Raw genomic sequence first — 16,932 nt, forward strand, 5'->3', positions numbered from 1 at the left:
AAAACATTTTCTTAGACTGCGGCTGTCTAATTAGAGACATATTTATTGCGTTATCCAAAATTACTGAAACATTTTTTCCGGAGGAGGTCTTAGCCTAGCCATGGTATCAATACCTCCTTTGTCCTGTGGCCAACGAAATTCTTATCTGCTCATCTAGTTATGCCTTTAATTCTGCGTGTGTCTTATAAGAGGAAACGAGACGCTTCATTGTTCATGTTCCCGTCTGGCCAAGGCAGGTCTGCTCCTCAGTTCTTCCCTGTGCATCAGTGTGGCATCCCAGGGCTCTTGGGCCTTCTCTCTCGCGATGATGGAGGATGGGCCATCCAGATCTATATTCCATGGAGCCTGGATAACTCTTGACAACTGATTGATCCTCTTCCTGCTCTTTCTTACCTGTAGCAGGGAGAATTCTGCCGCATCTGTCTGAAGGTGGAGAAAAATTTTGACTGAGTGAGCACAATCTCACTCAGCTTAAAAAGTGAGCGTGTTCTGCAGCTATTCAAGCCTGGTGAAAATAAAGCACAATGGTCTATGCTGTGTTCTGACCACAGGCCTTCTCTAACTCTATATGGCAGTAGTTTCAGGGATCTAGTCAAGGTGGACCGTGAACAGCCTTTCAGGTGGGACTGCCACTTGTGTTGCTGACAATCTACTGCTTGTTACTACTCATTGCCGTTAAAAATATTGGGGGGAGGCGGGGAGGGGAGGACAGATAATGTGGGCAGTGGTTGCAGATCTTCCATATATAGTATCCCTGAGGATTCACTCCCTGTTCCTACTCAAGGTTTTCATGTTATTTCACTTAACAATTTCATCTGCCATCTTTGCCGAACCTCATTTACCAAGAGCTGAGTCATTCCCGCATATGCAGGACGTAATAATAGCCTTGTTTTTTCGGCTTTTCCTGGTGAGCTTACTTCACTATGTCTCCACAGCTATCTGTTGCTATAACTGAAATTGAAAATATAGTAGTTGCTATGCAAAGACCGTATAAATGGATGATGGCCCATGTGCTGATGAATCTGCTGGTAGTGATTACAGTTAATTTAACCAGAGCCCAAGTAATTGCTCGGTGGCCTTCCTTCTGCCATGCTCTATTCCCGATTCTCTTATCTTCCTCTCCAAACGGACTGTCTCTGCCGAAGCTGCTGGTGAGAGGGCGTGTTTGGCTTTTAACCATTTTTCCACCAAGATGCTTTTTGGTGGACTGAGAGATATATTAGCAGTGTGCACACTAAAGTAGGTAAGTGCTGAGAGCGGACGTTGTCAGTAAGCGGAGTTCTTGGAGGCGTGTGCCCCTGTGCGCATTTTGCTGCTTTTCCACATGCCCCTTGAAATTCTGCAGTTCGTCCCGTGAACAGCAGCGTAGGACAGAAAGGCCTGTGACACTGAATGCAGGGAGTATCCAGTGTAGGTACTGCCTGGACAAAAAAGCCTCCATGGTTAAATACTTTGAGGAACCGGTTCCCTTATTGCGTAATATGTACAAGAGGCATTTGCAGAACTGAAGTTACTAGCAAGTAATTTTTTCTGTCAGCAAGAACTCTTTATCCCGCCTTCTGTTATACTTTGTAATGGGTGCTTTGTGTGGCCTGGTGTTTAACTTTGCCTCTATTTGATTCATATTTGTTTCATAAACCCCAGTTACGGCGGATTCCTTTAAATTACACCCGCACGTGTAAGTGTCCATGCGCGCACGCACACAGACACGCACGTGCATAAACTGTGATGAGGGAAAACTTAAGTTTGCGCAGTCATCGAGAACAAACAGGGAATTCTGAACTTGGAGTTGCATATATGAAGTTGCAGGTGCAACTCTACCCCCCCCCCCCCCCTTTTATTTGTCTCACTGTCTCACTTTAATGTATATTTATCTGATTACATGATCACCTACTAATCCCCTAGTAACAGAATGTATCGTGCTTTCTTCAACTACTGAGGGTTGCATCTTACGTGGTAGCCAATAAATATATACCAGTGTGCATAGAACCGTAAGACGTGTTACTGAAAAGAATCTAAATAAAGAAATAGTACACAGAATTAGTTATGTTTCCTACAGCTCAAATCTGTTTTTTGCATCCTAGTGAGGTACCTCTGATTTTAGCCTTTTAAGCTTTCTCTTTCAAGCTCTCCAATTAAAAAAAAAAGAGTCTGGATTTGTTTACTTCTAGTATTTAAAGCAAACAGTCAAGAACACAGGCAACTTTTGTAGTACCCATAGAGGAGTAACATAGATCAGAGCAATTTCAAACTATATTTTGTTTTAGCATGGGTTTCATTTTTCTGAGCTGTTAGAGTTGTTTTGGTTGGGTTTTTTTTTGTTTGGTTGGTTGGGTTTTTTTTTTTTTTGGCTTGGCAGCTTTTACTGATGATGATAAGTCTGTGAGACCAGACACTTGCATTAATGCAGCAAAACAATACAAATGTAAATATGTTGCACTGAAAGGACTTACATTTTTATAGTTATACTTTTTTCCCCATGTGGAACATATTGCTATTAGGAAGAAAAGTCTTCAGCCAGAACTGAGGGGAGTAACATCAATAAATAGAGAAAAGTTTTATTGTTATTTCTGATGGGTACAATATAAACAAACTTCTTAGAAGTTCAGAAAACATAACTACTGCAAAGCCGATATCTCTGGTCTTGTGATACCCTGTCCTGGAAAGGACATAAATTTAGAAGATATTCAGTCATAGTCGCTCACCGTTCATAAAACAGGATTTGGTTGATCAGGTAGAGTCTGTACTTCTAATCTGGAGTGCGTCTCAGTGGAGATACTTGAAATCTGAGTGTTTTGCATATGGAGCTGGTACCCTATGTAACAACATGCTTTTGGTTTTAAAAGAATAATGGAGGAGAGTGTGCAGCTCAATCATATTGAAAGGATGTTACTAGATGATGCAGTTAAACTGGAAATTTGTGTTTGGAAGGGATTTATGTTGTGGAATATTTGCTCTATTATAATTAAAATTAGTCACTTGTCTGTATTTGTTAAAAATGTGTGTCTGTTATGTTTGATATGTAACAAACTCACACAAGCAAAGAAATTCAGACTTAAAAGGCTGATTCACCTGGGTCTCTTCTCCTCTTACTAGTGTTGGTGAGAGCTGTGTTAACAGATTGGAAGAGGAATTGTCCTTAAGGAACCCCTTTGTGCCTTTATACTGCAATTGGTCTGACCCCCTCTTCCAGGAGGCCTCAGAAAAAATTGAAATTCTTTGTCTTAACGTAGTAGAATTAGGGCATTAAAATGACAAACTCAATATTGGAGTCCTAAGTAATATTTAAGCGGTCTTGTAACGTGTACTCTGATCAAAAGCCAACGTTACTGTTCTTATTTTCATTAATGTGCAGTATGCGTTGATATTCCAGTTTCACAACTACTTCCTCAATAAATACAAGTCTATAGAAAGGTATTATTTTAAAAGTCATCTTTTTCAGGCATTTCTGAATACCTCACTACATGATGCTGCTAAATTTAAATAGTTTCTTTTATCTTTTTTAGTTAGAATCCTTTGTCCTCTGCAATAAAAATAACTTTAATGTGTCTCCCGTTTGCAACAGAAGGATTTTGCCTTAAATACTATTATTTATATCAGAGTACGTTCAGAGGCATTTCACTGAATCGCGTGGGATGCGTCCTTTGTGGCGAAACAAAGCTTACACTTTGGTAACAGAAGCGTAACCAGTCATTTCCATCAGCTCTTAAAATGCAGCTATTTAGAGAACTGTATTGCTTGGCTAAATTACAAATTAAATGCTCTCCAAAATAATACTTTAAAGGTGCTGCTAAATTCAACTTACTTTTTGAATCATCAACGCTATCTTCTTCTACTGTTACTTATTTCTAAAAATAATTAACTTGAAGTCACCCACTCATTTCCTGTTATGTCCAGACTCTGTTAGACACTTACTACTAGTTTCACTGCACTCTAGTACCTTTAAACTGTGATGTATTTAGGTGATCCATCATTCCCCCCTCCCCACCCACAAAAAGCTGATAAAGATTTAAAGGATAAAATGACTTTGTGCTCATTCTTATTTCAAGACAAAAGTATTCTTTTATTTAAATATCTGAATGGGCTAATCGAGAGTTGTAGTTCTGAGAAAATTGTATCTAATTAAGATATAACTGACTGTAAATTTAAGTTCGTAGGATTAATGGGATGTAGTGGTACTAAGTACTTGATTTTTAACCAAATGAAAAATTAGTGCGTAACCTACAATGGAAGAATAGCCAGGGAGGATTAACCATGGTGTAAAAATATATATAGAAATAGAAGAGAACCTGAATCGTAAGTCAGAAATTGTTAATGCAACCTAATTGCTGCTGTTTAATTTTCCTTTTACAGCAAATGAAAAAGTATTTTGTTTTACAGTATAGATGATGTTGTAAAAATAACAAAAAGCTCCAATTAAAAGTTCATCCTATTTATGAGCAATTACATCTAACCCCACTAATTTCATCAGGTATTCCTCTTTTATTTTTGTGTGCATAAAGTCCTGTTAGTGACTTTGTTTTTAGGTAAATAGATATTCTAATCGATTTCTTTTTCATATTGGCATTTAAATTGAATCAAATTAAAAAGTAGTTAGTAAATGTAGGTTCTGACCTCTAAACGATTTAGCAACATTGATCTGTTGCCCACTGATAAACTATGGCTTTTTGTGTAATTTGTGCAGGACCTTGCACAGTGAAACAGCAGTTCTGAATGGGGTGGCAAGGACATCTGCATAATAAAAGTAAAACCAATATTGGCTCAGAAGCTTGAGAACAGTTTGTGAAAAGTTCCTATTTCCAAGATGAAGGATTTGTATCTTGGGACTGCTTGGGTCGTCGTTGCTCCCAGTTGCCTAAAACACCATCTGTGCTCACTCAGTCCCCTGCTCGCAGTCGGTTGCGGATGGCTTTCTCCTCCCTCAGGAATGAGAGGAGGTCCTTGAAGCACGGAGGGGCTTTGCCGTAACGCAGGTGACAGCTAGCTGTGGTGGTGAGAGGACAGTTCTTTGTGGCTCCAGCCCGCGGGTGGCTGGGCCCACCAGTGGAGGTGGCGGCTGGGACACTGCTAGCGTATCCCTGCAGCCGGCTCTGAGCCCGGCTCCCGGGCCTTCGCAGCCTGGGAGAATGCTTGAAGTTTGCTCTACTGCAGCTTGGAGACGCTGCGGCCACTGTAACTGTTAGCCACCTCTTTTCTGCAGATTGGCTTCCTTTTTTGGAACTTGAATCTTCAGCCATGCTGTTGCCCCAGCCCGCAAGGAGCAGGCTGCCCCCCCTGGGTTTTCAGCAGGAGCCAACCCTTCTCTGTCCCTGCCTCTCAGGCGAGTCATGCTGCTGTCTCCCAGCATGATCCAGCCACGTCCCTCTCGCCTCGCTCTGTCCTTTCCCGTTCCTACCCCAATTCGCACCCCAATTTCCTGTTCACAAGCCAGATCCTTTCTGACCTTGGTATGCTTTAGCTTGTCCCTGTCAGCATGATCCAGCTACCCAGTCCCCCCCAGCCTGCAAAGCTGATGACAGCTACCCTGTAACTCCAGGGAAGAAAGAGGCAGATCAGTATAGCGAAGAAAGAGAGTAGGATGAGATGAACTGTCTTATCTAGGTTCAAGACTCCCTCTGTACAGCTAATTTGCTGAAGCAGTTATATGAAATGCTTTTTTCTTAACATCAGTTCTGTGGTGGGTTGTAAGTTACTGTAATCAACGGTGCTAGCCATCTTGTTTACTACTGAGATGTTAAGACACTCCATTTTCTCATGTAAAGCTAAGATGCCAAAAGGTGGAGGAACCTTTTTGTCTGCGTTTCCCTAGTGCTGTTTTGCTATGCTTGTTTCCCCTTAAAAGGATAAAGACAGCTTCCTGAGAGAGTGACGTTAAAGGTCTGCAGTAAGAAAACGTGACCTTTTTTCAGGCCACTGTTATGCAGGGAACGGAGAAGGTATGTGTGCAGAGAGATATCCTGGTACACCTGAAGTAGCACAGCACAACCTGGGCCTAATTTCTTTTTAATTATATCCAATCTCTTGGGATGCTAGGAGGTGGTAAGGGAGGTGGACAGGAAAGCTTTTGTATAACTAAAGCGTCTTGTGGCATAGGATGTTGTCATTCCCACGCATGGAGGGGTGAGAGGACCACAGGAATGAAGTGAATAGACTAGTCGGGCAGGTGTGGAAAATTGAGGTGCTGCGTTTGGTTCTGAAGATGTCGCTAGCAACTGTAGAAGGGTGTAGTAAATCTGCATGAACAGAATCTGATTTAGTTTTAGGTGAATTAACTCTGTTGTCGACTCCATGCTTTCTAACTTAATTTTTAGCAGCAAGCTATGTGGACCATAAATAGAGCCGCCTTCTACTCTTGCGGTTCCGTCTATGTTTATGGGACTGTTTACATTGAAATCAGCTGATTTTTAGGTCTGTTAGAGAACAACTATGTTTCGGAGTATTCAATGTATTTTTTTACATAATTGAACCATAGCCGTCTATGCACTTTATACCTCATCATTAAACTCATGGGAGAGATGCCAGAAGGAAGAAAGCTCAATCAGATTCATCATGCAGGTTTTACTCCATATATATCCCCTGTGGAAGAAGTCAGAAAACTGAACTCCCTGGCATTCAGGGATCTTTCTCAGAGCTCTGACTTTTTTTTATTTTGAGTCAGTGCCACCCCCTCCTCTAGGGGGGAAAAAAAAGTATAGGACTTTGTTTGATACCTCTTTTCTTCAGATAATAGAACAAGAGCTGCAAGAACTGCTTCTTTTGATCTCTGCCTTGGATGTTTGGGCTTTTTTGACACAAGGATGAATTGAAAAATGCTCTGCCTAGGTAGGTAGTAAAAAAATACGCTGCTCGCCATTGTCATGATGTTTTTACTGTACTCAGAGGAAGAGGAAAAGCATGCCCACTGTCTAGCCCTGCTTGCTTTCTCCTCAGTCGGAAAGGTCTACACTTGAGAGTCTGCTAGACTGAATTGAATAACAGGGTGTATTGGAGAGCCTGTTAATGTGGACCCCAGGCCCTTGTCTCATACAAGAAGAAAAGGTACCTCCTCCTAATGAAAACAGAAAGAGGATAATCTGCCCTATTTAATGACTGCATAAAAGGTCGTGTTTGTTTGTTCCTCATCTTTGTAGAAAGACCTGTTGGGTTTCTGCAGAGCTGCCTTAAAACAGGCAAGACTGTAACAGAAAATGATGGTTTCCGCTGCATGAAATGACTGCGACCATGTGAGCATGGAATAGCTCCATGGCAGATAAATGAAGAGAAAGGCCAACATCCAGAGGCATCCCTGGGCTCGCAGAAGAAAGGGAATGAAGCCAGTGAAGTTGGCCACAAGTGAGGGAAAGCTTGTGAGGAGGCAAACGATGGAGATATTTTTGACCATTGTGAGTCAAGAAAGAAGAGGCTTCTGAATGGGTGGACTTCTGAGGATGTTATAAGCCTGCTAGGATTAATGGTACGGCCTCAGGTTGTCCTTGAGGCAATACAAGTGACAAGCTGGCAAGCTGTTGCCAAAAGAAGCGGTCCGGCTGCTCATGGCAGTCCCTGCTCTCCTGCCGTGGCTGCGCACGCACGCACGCAGCTTCTTTTGAGGCATACTGGTGTTTTTCTAACTCTGCAGGGATCCAGTTCAGGGAGCTGACTAGCAGAAGACCTAACATTACCAAGAAACGGTAAACGGTTCTCTGTACAGCTTCCTGGGTCAGTGAGGCTGAGGTAGGGGAAGAGGGAACTGCCTTTTGAGTTGGCTGAACTGTACTCTAAAGCTCTACCTTGTGCCTACCAGGACTAGTGAGAAAATGCTTAAACTAAGAAATGAGAGAAGAAAACCATCGGCAGAGGCGGGCTCAGTTTTCATGCCTGGTTTTAAAACACAGAAGGAAAACTGGGTAAATGGTAATTGTGCAAGTGGTAACCTAAATTACCTGTATAAAGCAACAAAGGAAGAGCACAAACCAGTAGTAGAGAACAACAAGTCATATAAGTGCTACAGTCCCAAAAAATTATACTTAACTATAGATAGAAAATGGGGTGAGGTCAGGGAGAAGCAAGTAAGATGTTTGTTATCCAGGTTCTTTAACTCTTACACTCTTCAGTATACAAGACTAGAACAGCTGGTGCTGAACTTGTAAGCAGATCTTGTAGAGGCAGTGAAAACATGGTCAAATAGCACTCATACCCTGAATACAAATAGTGAAAGTAAGGCAGAAGATTAGAGACAGAAAATTAGTAAAGGTGTTGTGAATGAAGTGGTATCATATAAAGAAATAAACAGTGGCATGGATCCAATAGAATCTGTTTAGTCAAAATCACTTTGGGAAGTAATTCTAAAAGACCTGTATACCTCTAGATTGGGATTTGTATACAGATAGTGTAATAATAATATTATGAGAGGGAACCACCAAGAGTGTTTCTCAGTACAGTAATATTGTAGGGTACTGAGGCTAGATTTATGTTTAAGCACAAATGGTTATTATAATGATATGATATTTCTGCAAATGAGAGTCAATAGTTTTCTTCCCAAAACAGTCATTCAGAATAGAAGTAATGGTATTTTGGACTTGGAAAGAATTGAGGACCTTACAGAAGAACTGATTGTTTAAAAAAAAAAAAAAAAGGACAAAATGAGATGATTAAAAAGTCAATAATTACATTTTTTAAAGGCATGATTTTGTTAAATTAAGAGGACTGATTAGTGAAATTAGGTGAGCTGAAGTACTGTAGGGTTAAACAGAGAAAAGGCTTTGACTATGTGAAGTTTGAATCCCAAATAATTGAAATGGAGAAGAACTGTGAGGAACATTACCTAGATCTTCCTAGTAGAGAACCTTCTCCTAGGAAGGATAGTGGCAGTAAAAAGGTGATAAGAGAGGAAGGAGGAGTGGATTATCAAAGAAAGTGCTCTTGGAGGTCAGAGAAGTATCATGGTGGAATAAGAACTGAAAATGCTAAGGTGGAGTTGGAATTTACAAAGTTCTTCAGAGTTAAAAAAGTTAGTAAAAGTTTCTTTAGACATAAAAATAAATGGGGAAAGAAGAAATCAGGCTGCTGTACAGGAGGAGTGGTTTTGAATTAGAGAGAGCCTATTGTACAAAAACTAAATAAAACCTTTGCACGCTTCTTAGTAAGAAGAGTATGGCGACAGCGACAGGATGATTAATGGGAATGAGGTTATGAAAATGGCCACATTTGATGTGGAAATTCAAGACAGAAACGAATGCTAAGTAAATACGGATGTGAATTTGTGGTGCACCAGCTGCATTGCAGCAACTGCGTACGTACCACTTCTTTCCCTACAGTAAATATCTAGTAACTTGCTTATTCTATCCAGCAAGTAGTGTGTACCTGTAATATACAGCCAAAATGCAAATCTTAGAGAAATGCAGAGTGTTTCCAAGCCTTATTTTAAAATAATTTTTCGATATATAGCATGCTGAGCTTTACAGAAAAACATCTAGTACTGCAGCTCCTTCCCACTTGTGGATTTTTCTTTTTTACCTCGAATATTAAGGAACACGTTTTAATCTCAGTAGCTGGAGTTTCCAGTGTGCTTGGGCACTCATTGAACTGTTCTGTGAACAGATTTAGCTCACTGGAACAACAAAAATGTGTTGCTGTTTCCTCTTCCTCCTGTCCTCCCCCACCCCCTTCTTTTTTAAATGGAGTTTGTTTCCTGACAGATTAGTGGGTTAAATAGGCTTATGGGGAAGACTGAGAAGTGCCAGATTTGGTGCAAGATAAGCCTGGGGCGGGGGCAGGAAAAAGCCCCTGAGGTCAGCGGGCAGCGAGGAAGGGGAGGGAGCAGTGGTGAGTCCTTTGATGGCCTTATTGGGTGCCCAAGCTTAGCTTTCTGAGTTCATCAGAGGTGCGTGTTGCCTTTTGAGAGGCTATTGTTTAACGTGGATTTTGTTGTTTAGTTTTGGGGGGTTTTGTTAGCTTTGGCATTCCATCTGCAAAAACGCATTATCTTTGCAAACCTTTTAAGATAAACTCAGTGGACTGTTGCAGCCATACTTGTATCATGCAATTTACATTATTTTCCAGCACTTCCCCCAGTGCTTACCGTGTACAATAATTAAATTACTCTCTTTCTTTGACCTAATGCAGGTGAGAGCACTAGTATAGATCCAGTGTTAATTGTTTTACCTTTGTATCGTCTTAATCTTTGCGGTAGAACAGTCTGCAGAAGCACTCCTGAGATCGCTAACTCTGGGCAGAGCTGTACGAGGTAGTTCTGGGGAGAATTTCTTCCAATTTTCAGTGCAGTTGAGCTTCAGGATATGCTTTCCTTCATGTGTGGATTTAATTGTAAATAATAGGTGGGGAAAAAACATTTCCTTGCTGAGCAGGCATGTAAGTGGCATCTGGTCATTGTACCGAGCAATCAATCAGTCAATCGATCAATCGATGAAAAGGGGCAGAAATGAAAGGTACGGAAAATAAACTATCTAAGCGGAATTGCCCCTAAATAACCTTTTTTTTTTCCTTAAGAATTTCATGTCCACAACAGCAGTTGTGTAAGGCCCTGACTAGAAACGACAAAGGAAGAAATTCTGAGGAGGGGCTTTATTGGGAGCCTGTTCTGCCTTCCCGGCGCACGTGGTCACAGAGGTTATGTGCACGTATCAGAGGAGACTAGACCCCTGTAATGAGCCTTAATTCCAACGTTCCTTTTGTGGAAGGAAGTGAGAGTTGTAAGCGCTCCATGAAACTGCCAAGAAAATGGTAATTTTCTTTGCAACGATCCTGCTAATGCAGTTTATACTTACTATGGGTTTTTTTGTTTGTTTGTTTGCCTCATACTAGGGGATACTTTTCAAGAACTTACGGACATTGATTTTTTCAGTTTTATTTTTTCTTGTGGATGCTCTTACAAAATTGCCAGCTTTTTGAGCAAAGCTGTTACTTGTGACAGAAGTGTATGAGGCTGTCACAGGCCAAGCTGCGAAGGAATAATGGGATAACTTAAAAAAAAAAAAACGGGGGGGGGTTCTGTCACATTAAAAAAGAAAAAAAGCAGGCGCTAGTCTGAAATCACTGTATTGACTGCAGGTAAAAATAACAACAAAGTCTGTGACAGCTGAAAGAGAGAGAAAGAGGGAAAAGCATGTTGCTTTTAAGTTTTGCCTTTGTTCATTGGCTATGTGCCCGTATACCCTATTCAGGTCTCTAGAAATGGTTCACTGACTTGAAACTCTGGCTGCCTTTAATTGTGTGGGTTTTATTTATTTAACTAATGTGAGAAATATATTGAGCTAGTCAGGACCTCTTCACATTTGATTTAAATAGTCAACTTTACAGATATTTTTTGTTGAACTCTTTTAAAAACTGAGTCCCTCTTAATTTTTTTTTTATATTTTTTGCCGGTTTCCAAATGCCGTCTTTTCACTGTGGTTTTGAATTGTTATTGCACCTTCAAAGAATCTCACTGAGAGCTGGCTGACAGCACAGTATGCGTTTACACAATGTTAGCACCAAATCCATCTGTAACACCGAAACAAACTGTTGAGCTATGGTAAAGGACGGTACTGTGCAAGTCATTTGGAGTGTTTTTTCCTTCTTTTTAGCATTTCTCTTGTGTGTTTGGAAAAGCAGACATGCAGAAATTTACATTTGCATAATGCATGATTTATGAAAGCACGATAGTTGTTCCATAACTTTGGTTTTTAAATATAAAAAGAAAATCCTCTTGTAAATATTGTGCAGTGTTTGGAAATTAAAATTATGCTGCTAAAAGCAGTGAAACGAGAAAACTAAAAGCATTTTAGAGTACTAATGATGCCCTGTTTTAGGTTAGGGGTTTGTACATTTTACGGTTGTTTTTTTTTTTTTTTTTAAGTAAAGTACAATACATAATGATTCATGTATATCGGATGTCAGCCTCTTGGAGTTTGTTTTATAAATAGTGAAACTTGGAAAGGGAAAATGCGTAAGCCTTGCTTTTAGAATTAAATATCTCTTCATTAAGTTGTAGTTAAAAATAGACAAAAACACCCGTGGTCTCTTTGGTCTTATTGGGAAGTATGGTTTTGTGTTTATCTGTTTGAGGTTCCCTTTGTGATTAGCACAGATCTGTGTTGCAGTGATTGCCTTCTTTTGGAACATTCAACCCTATGCGTTTGCCTGGGACAAAATAGGTTTTGTGCAGTTCTGTCCTCCTACCAAGATTTCCCCTTGTGGCTGCTGCAGAGTTAAGAGGTGTGGGTAGACCTAGGGATGGGTCCATGCCGCAGGCAAAATCTGTTCTGTCAGGGTGATGGGTGGTGGGGGTTTCTTCTGCACATAGGCTGAGCTTGGATGTTTCTTTGTTGTGACATAGATCCCCATACTGCTGTTTAGACATTTCAGTATGGACTTGGAGTAATGCTGCCTTCCTGGATGATTCTGTTTTATTGGTTTGTATAGAATTACTTTCTCGCAGTTGTTGAAGGGGAGGAATTGCATGTTTCTTTCTTACTACTAAAGCGAATACTTTCGCTTCCCAAAGTTGGTGTGCTTAAGATTCAGGGAGCAGTTACTATATGCATTTCTTCTTTCCTGTTCTCCCCTTTGCCTTTTCAAATAGTGCTGGACCTCTCACCTAAAAAGTCAAGTACTTGTCTCATGCTTAACAGGGTTACAACATTCGGTGGAAGAGCCATGTGTACCAGAGCTGCACAACTGGATAAGCAAAAATAGCCTGCGTTCTAGCCAGTGGGACTGTGTTCTTGCTTATTTTTGACTACTGGAAAAATTTATATACAGTTGAGTCCCTTTTCTCAGACTCGCGTTTGCAGTTTCTTGTCGCATTCTGAGTGGTTGCTACTGGGTGGAGTGTGAGAACTCAGTTGGTTTGGTGCTTGGGTTTTTTAAAGCAAAACTGTGTGTGCTCTCACAGGGTTTCATTGAAATGAATGTTCCCAAGTGTTTTATAATCATTAATTTAGTCTATCAGTGCTATGTGAAATAGACTTTGTAATAGTGTCCCTCTTTCGGAAGACAGAGGAAGGTTAAGACAGACAGCTCTGTTGCGGAACTAGAAACTGGAATCTTGTTTTCTGATCTTGGGTGGGATTCAGCTCCAGATTAAGACATCTAAACCATGGAAAAATGTAAGTTGGAAGGGACCTCTCAGGTCGTCTGGTCCAACCTTCTGTTGGAAGATTTGGTTATTTAGGGCCCTTCCGAGCTCAGTCTTAGCGTTTCCAGGAAGGGAAATTCCATCGCTTCTCTTGGCTTCTCAATTTAAGTGTTCTCATGGTGAAGAGTTTTTCCTTATATCTAGATGGGATTTCCCCTGAAGCAGCTTGTGCCTGTTGCCTCTTGTCCTGCCCTCGGTGCATCCTGTTGAAGAGTATCGTCATCTTCTCTGTGACTATGTAGGTGTCAATTCTTGTGCTCAGTTAAAAGTCAGCGAACGTATGATGTCAGTACACCCTGCAGAGGAGACCGCCTGAACAGCCGCCTGGGAGGGGATTTAGATGCCTGAGCAGAAGTGTCTAGTGCCATTTTAGGTGCCCTAGACTATCCCAGTCATCTGCATGGGGCTGGCAGCTATGACACAGGAGTTCCAGAAGAGCATGGCTAATCTGTAGGAGCAGGTAGAGCTATTCACAAGTACTCCACAATAGCTAAACTGACACAAAACGCCTGTGCTTAGGCAACTGATTCCCACTCTCGATGTCTGTTTTAAAATCCGCTGAAGGTATTGACTCCAGTGATCGCAACAGAAGCTTAAATACTATGGTCATGTGAGCATGTGGGCACTTAAATTTTAGATGTCTTAATCTAGTGTTGCATTCTGCCTGTCATGAGTTCTAGCATTCTTGGTGTGCTTTCCTTGGAAGATTTGCAGTGTGCTTATACAAATGAAGGCTATTTTGCCATACTTTCTCTTAGGGTGATAAGCGAATTATTGCTGCCTCTATGATATGCCTGTACTGTTTTGAGAGGAGTCACAAGCCTTCTTTCAGGCCCAAACTCAAGTTGAATCTGCCTTATTTGAATATAAGCCTTAATCCCAGGAACGAGTTTTAGCCAGGCTTAAGGCCATGCTGGACGAGAAAGCTTGGGACCCTGATGCGAGCTTAAGAGCCCTGTGGGTGGCCTGGAGGTTCTGTGCCGCGCCCCAACCTCTGCTATCCGTCCCTTTCGTCCTTGAGAGGCAGTCACATAGCCCCCACTGGGCAGGCAGCTGAACTTCAGATCTTTTCTACGAAGGCCCTGCTATCTCATGCCCAAAGCATGGATGAGGTTTTAGACAGCCTGAGCTAGACTGCCTGAATAATAGCGTCGTGGTCCTGCAGATCTCGTTACGCCTACAAGATGGATGCAGGAATTGCAGTCTATGTCGGGGATTGTGGTCTGACTTGGGTAGTGACTTACACAGCCAAGTGTCACTTGGCTTTTTTTGACATGCAGTTGAGTGGGACGGTGTCTGCAGGGAAGACTCCCTTCTTGACTCCGTGGTTCAGCTAAGTGAATGCTGGAGAACTGAGAAAGAATCAATCAAGATACATTTTTCTCTTTGCTATGAAGAGTTCATGAGCAAAGGAAGAAAACGTTTCATAACTCTTGTGCAAAAAAAAAAAAAAAAAAAGGAAAAAGAAAAGAAAATGTATGGAAATTGCCAGGGATTTTGTATTATTCTCTGTAAGTCCAACTGATCTCATTCATGTAATGTGTAACTTTTAAATAAATCTTTAGCACAACAAGTGTCTATCATTTTATCCTTTTTTTGTTTTTAAATGTCTCACTTAGCTTGATGGACATTCCATTTAAAAGTTTGGTTCATCAGATTTGTCCTGGGGTGTAGATTTAATGTTGTACATAATTTATAGGAATTCAGATTAGAGTAACATTTTCATTACATTAAAATCAACAGCGAGCTCCTATTGTCTACATCTGGTCCAAGACTTTGCTGGTACAGTGTAATACCAAAAAGTTTATCTGTATTTGTTTGTATCACTTACTCTGGTGACAATGATTTCCTTTTCTGTGAATTGAAGTACAAGTCCATGCATAAATCATGCTAACAAGATGAGGTTTTTCAGGAGTGAACAGAAATTTAGCAGCTTAGTAGGGATATTTGAATTGCCATTTTTCAGTTGCCTTTGCTAGGAGCCTCTTGCTCCTGTCTTTTGTGTTCATTGCTATCTTTGGTTGAGACCAGCAGAACTACGTCCCAAATATAAGGAAAACAAATGACAATGATTTTGATTATAAACTAATTTGCTCAGAAATGAGCAGTGGCTTTCTTTCCATTTCATTGAAAAAGTCTTTTCAGTTAACGATGTCTTAACAGACTCTTAAACAGAAGGTTTTGTGAAGAACACAGCATTTACTATACCTGCCTTTTTAGATCCATAGCATTCAACACAGAACAGGAAGCTATTATTTCAGTTTTTTTCGTACTGAAAATAAGATCTTGTTATTTGTTTAGTGTTGAATAATGTTTTCAGTGTGTCCAGGACTATAATTTGTAGTATCATCTGCTAGCTCACGCACAGGAAGCTGTTATTCAGCCTGTATGTGTTCCAGGATAGTAGACAGGGTCATTTGTCCTGTTGATTGTGAATGTAAATACTGTTTTTAAGGCAATGGTAACCAAGAGTGTTTTTCCTATTTACAGAGCAAGCTTTACATGGAAGGATTTAGAAGCCTAAAAGAAGGAGAACCAGTGGAATTTACTTTTAAGAAATCTTCCAAAGGCCTTGAATCAATACGGGTAACAGGCCCTGGTGGGAGCCCCTGTTTAGGAAGTGAAAGACGACCCAAAGGGAAGACAGTACAAAAAAGAAAACCAAAGGGAGATAGGTAATTACCTTACTTTGCTATTTCCTCCCCTCTCCTCCCCCCGCTTTTTTCTTTGCAAGTTTTTCTCAAAGTTATGTATTCAGCATTTATTCATTTGTGAAAGGAAACCCTTCTATGTAAATTTGGCTTTTATTTGTAGCCTGGTAATTTGATTAGACTTACTAAGTTGTACCCACACAACTCCATAAATCACAAACTTGGTTGGTTTCACTTCGGAAGGTGTATGTTGAATTAGAGGGAGCCTGCAAGGGAATGTAATATTATTTTGAAAATACTACTATAAGACTGAAAAGAGAGGTCAGTCTGAATACAGGAGAAGTAATGTCATGTTTAGTTGAGAACTGTGTATGCTAAAGAGACTATTGTGGGCAGTGGGGTTTTTAGCTGTGCATCAGTAGTTCTATACAGAAGAAAACGTAGGTAGTGCGGTTGAGGTTGAAAGCCTAATATTAATAAAGTGTATGTAATTTCATTAATTATATTTTTACTTAGTGAACAGAATATCAGGTGGTGTCAAAAGCCTTAATGCCTGATGGTCTGGAGAGTGGCTTATTGTTGTAATAATATGTTATAATTTACAGTGCAGACTTCAGAGCTGCACATCCTTATGCAAGTGCAGCATCTGCCCACGTGTATTATTCCACTTTACTTTTTGCCTCCAGTGGCTTGAAGAAGTTATATAACGTTCTTAACTGTGAAGCCACCAGCACCTAGTTCCACAAGGGCAGTCTTCCTGCCCAAAAGCTTTTGAATTTATATGAATATCACCTTTACCTGAATCTCTCTTTTTCCTCATGGTATTGCCGAGCCCAGTAGCTGTAACGACTGAGATGAAGGGGAATATATAGTTTGTGAAGATCTGACCATACTTAGTACATCCGAGGATCCTAGTAAGAGGGTTCCAAGAGCTGAGTTTTGCCCTGTAGTATTTGATTTATGGCATGACTTAGAGAAGACGGCTCTTTTCCATTACAAATTCTAAAACAGATAATAGCTTGGGAAAGAGGATCACCTGAAAAGGAAGTGCAGCTCAGCCTCTGGAAACTGGGATTAGAAGCCTTTTCCCTTTTTTGTTTGCTGGATACAGAAGAAATCTACTTGTCCTCACCTCTGTTAAAAGGCTTCTTTTGGGGTTCCACC

At 40.7% G+C, this 16,932-nt stretch overlaps 1 protein-coding gene across 11 annotated transcripts in view; it reads left to right on the forward strand.

Moving 5' to 3' along the window:
- LIN28B (lin-28 homolog B) overlaps positions 1–16,932 on the forward strand; it is a 111,957-nt gene that overhangs the window by 47,019 nt on the left and 48,006 nt on the right. For all 11 annotated transcript variants that reach the window (XM_068937902.1, XM_068937905.1, XM_068937906.1 and 8 more), the window contains one exon: positions 15,608–15,792. In XM_068937902.1, the coding sequence (XP_068794003.1) occupies positions 15,608–15,792 (185 nt within the window). The remainder of the gene's footprint in view (positions 1–15,607; positions 15,793–16,932) is intronic.

This window comes from Struthio camelus, chromosome 3 (assembly GCF_040807025.1).
Source record: "Struthio camelus isolate bStrCam1 chromosome 3, bStrCam1.hap1, whole genome shotgun sequence".
NCBI lineage: Eukaryota > Metazoa > Chordata > Aves > Struthioniformes > Struthionidae > Struthio > Struthio camelus.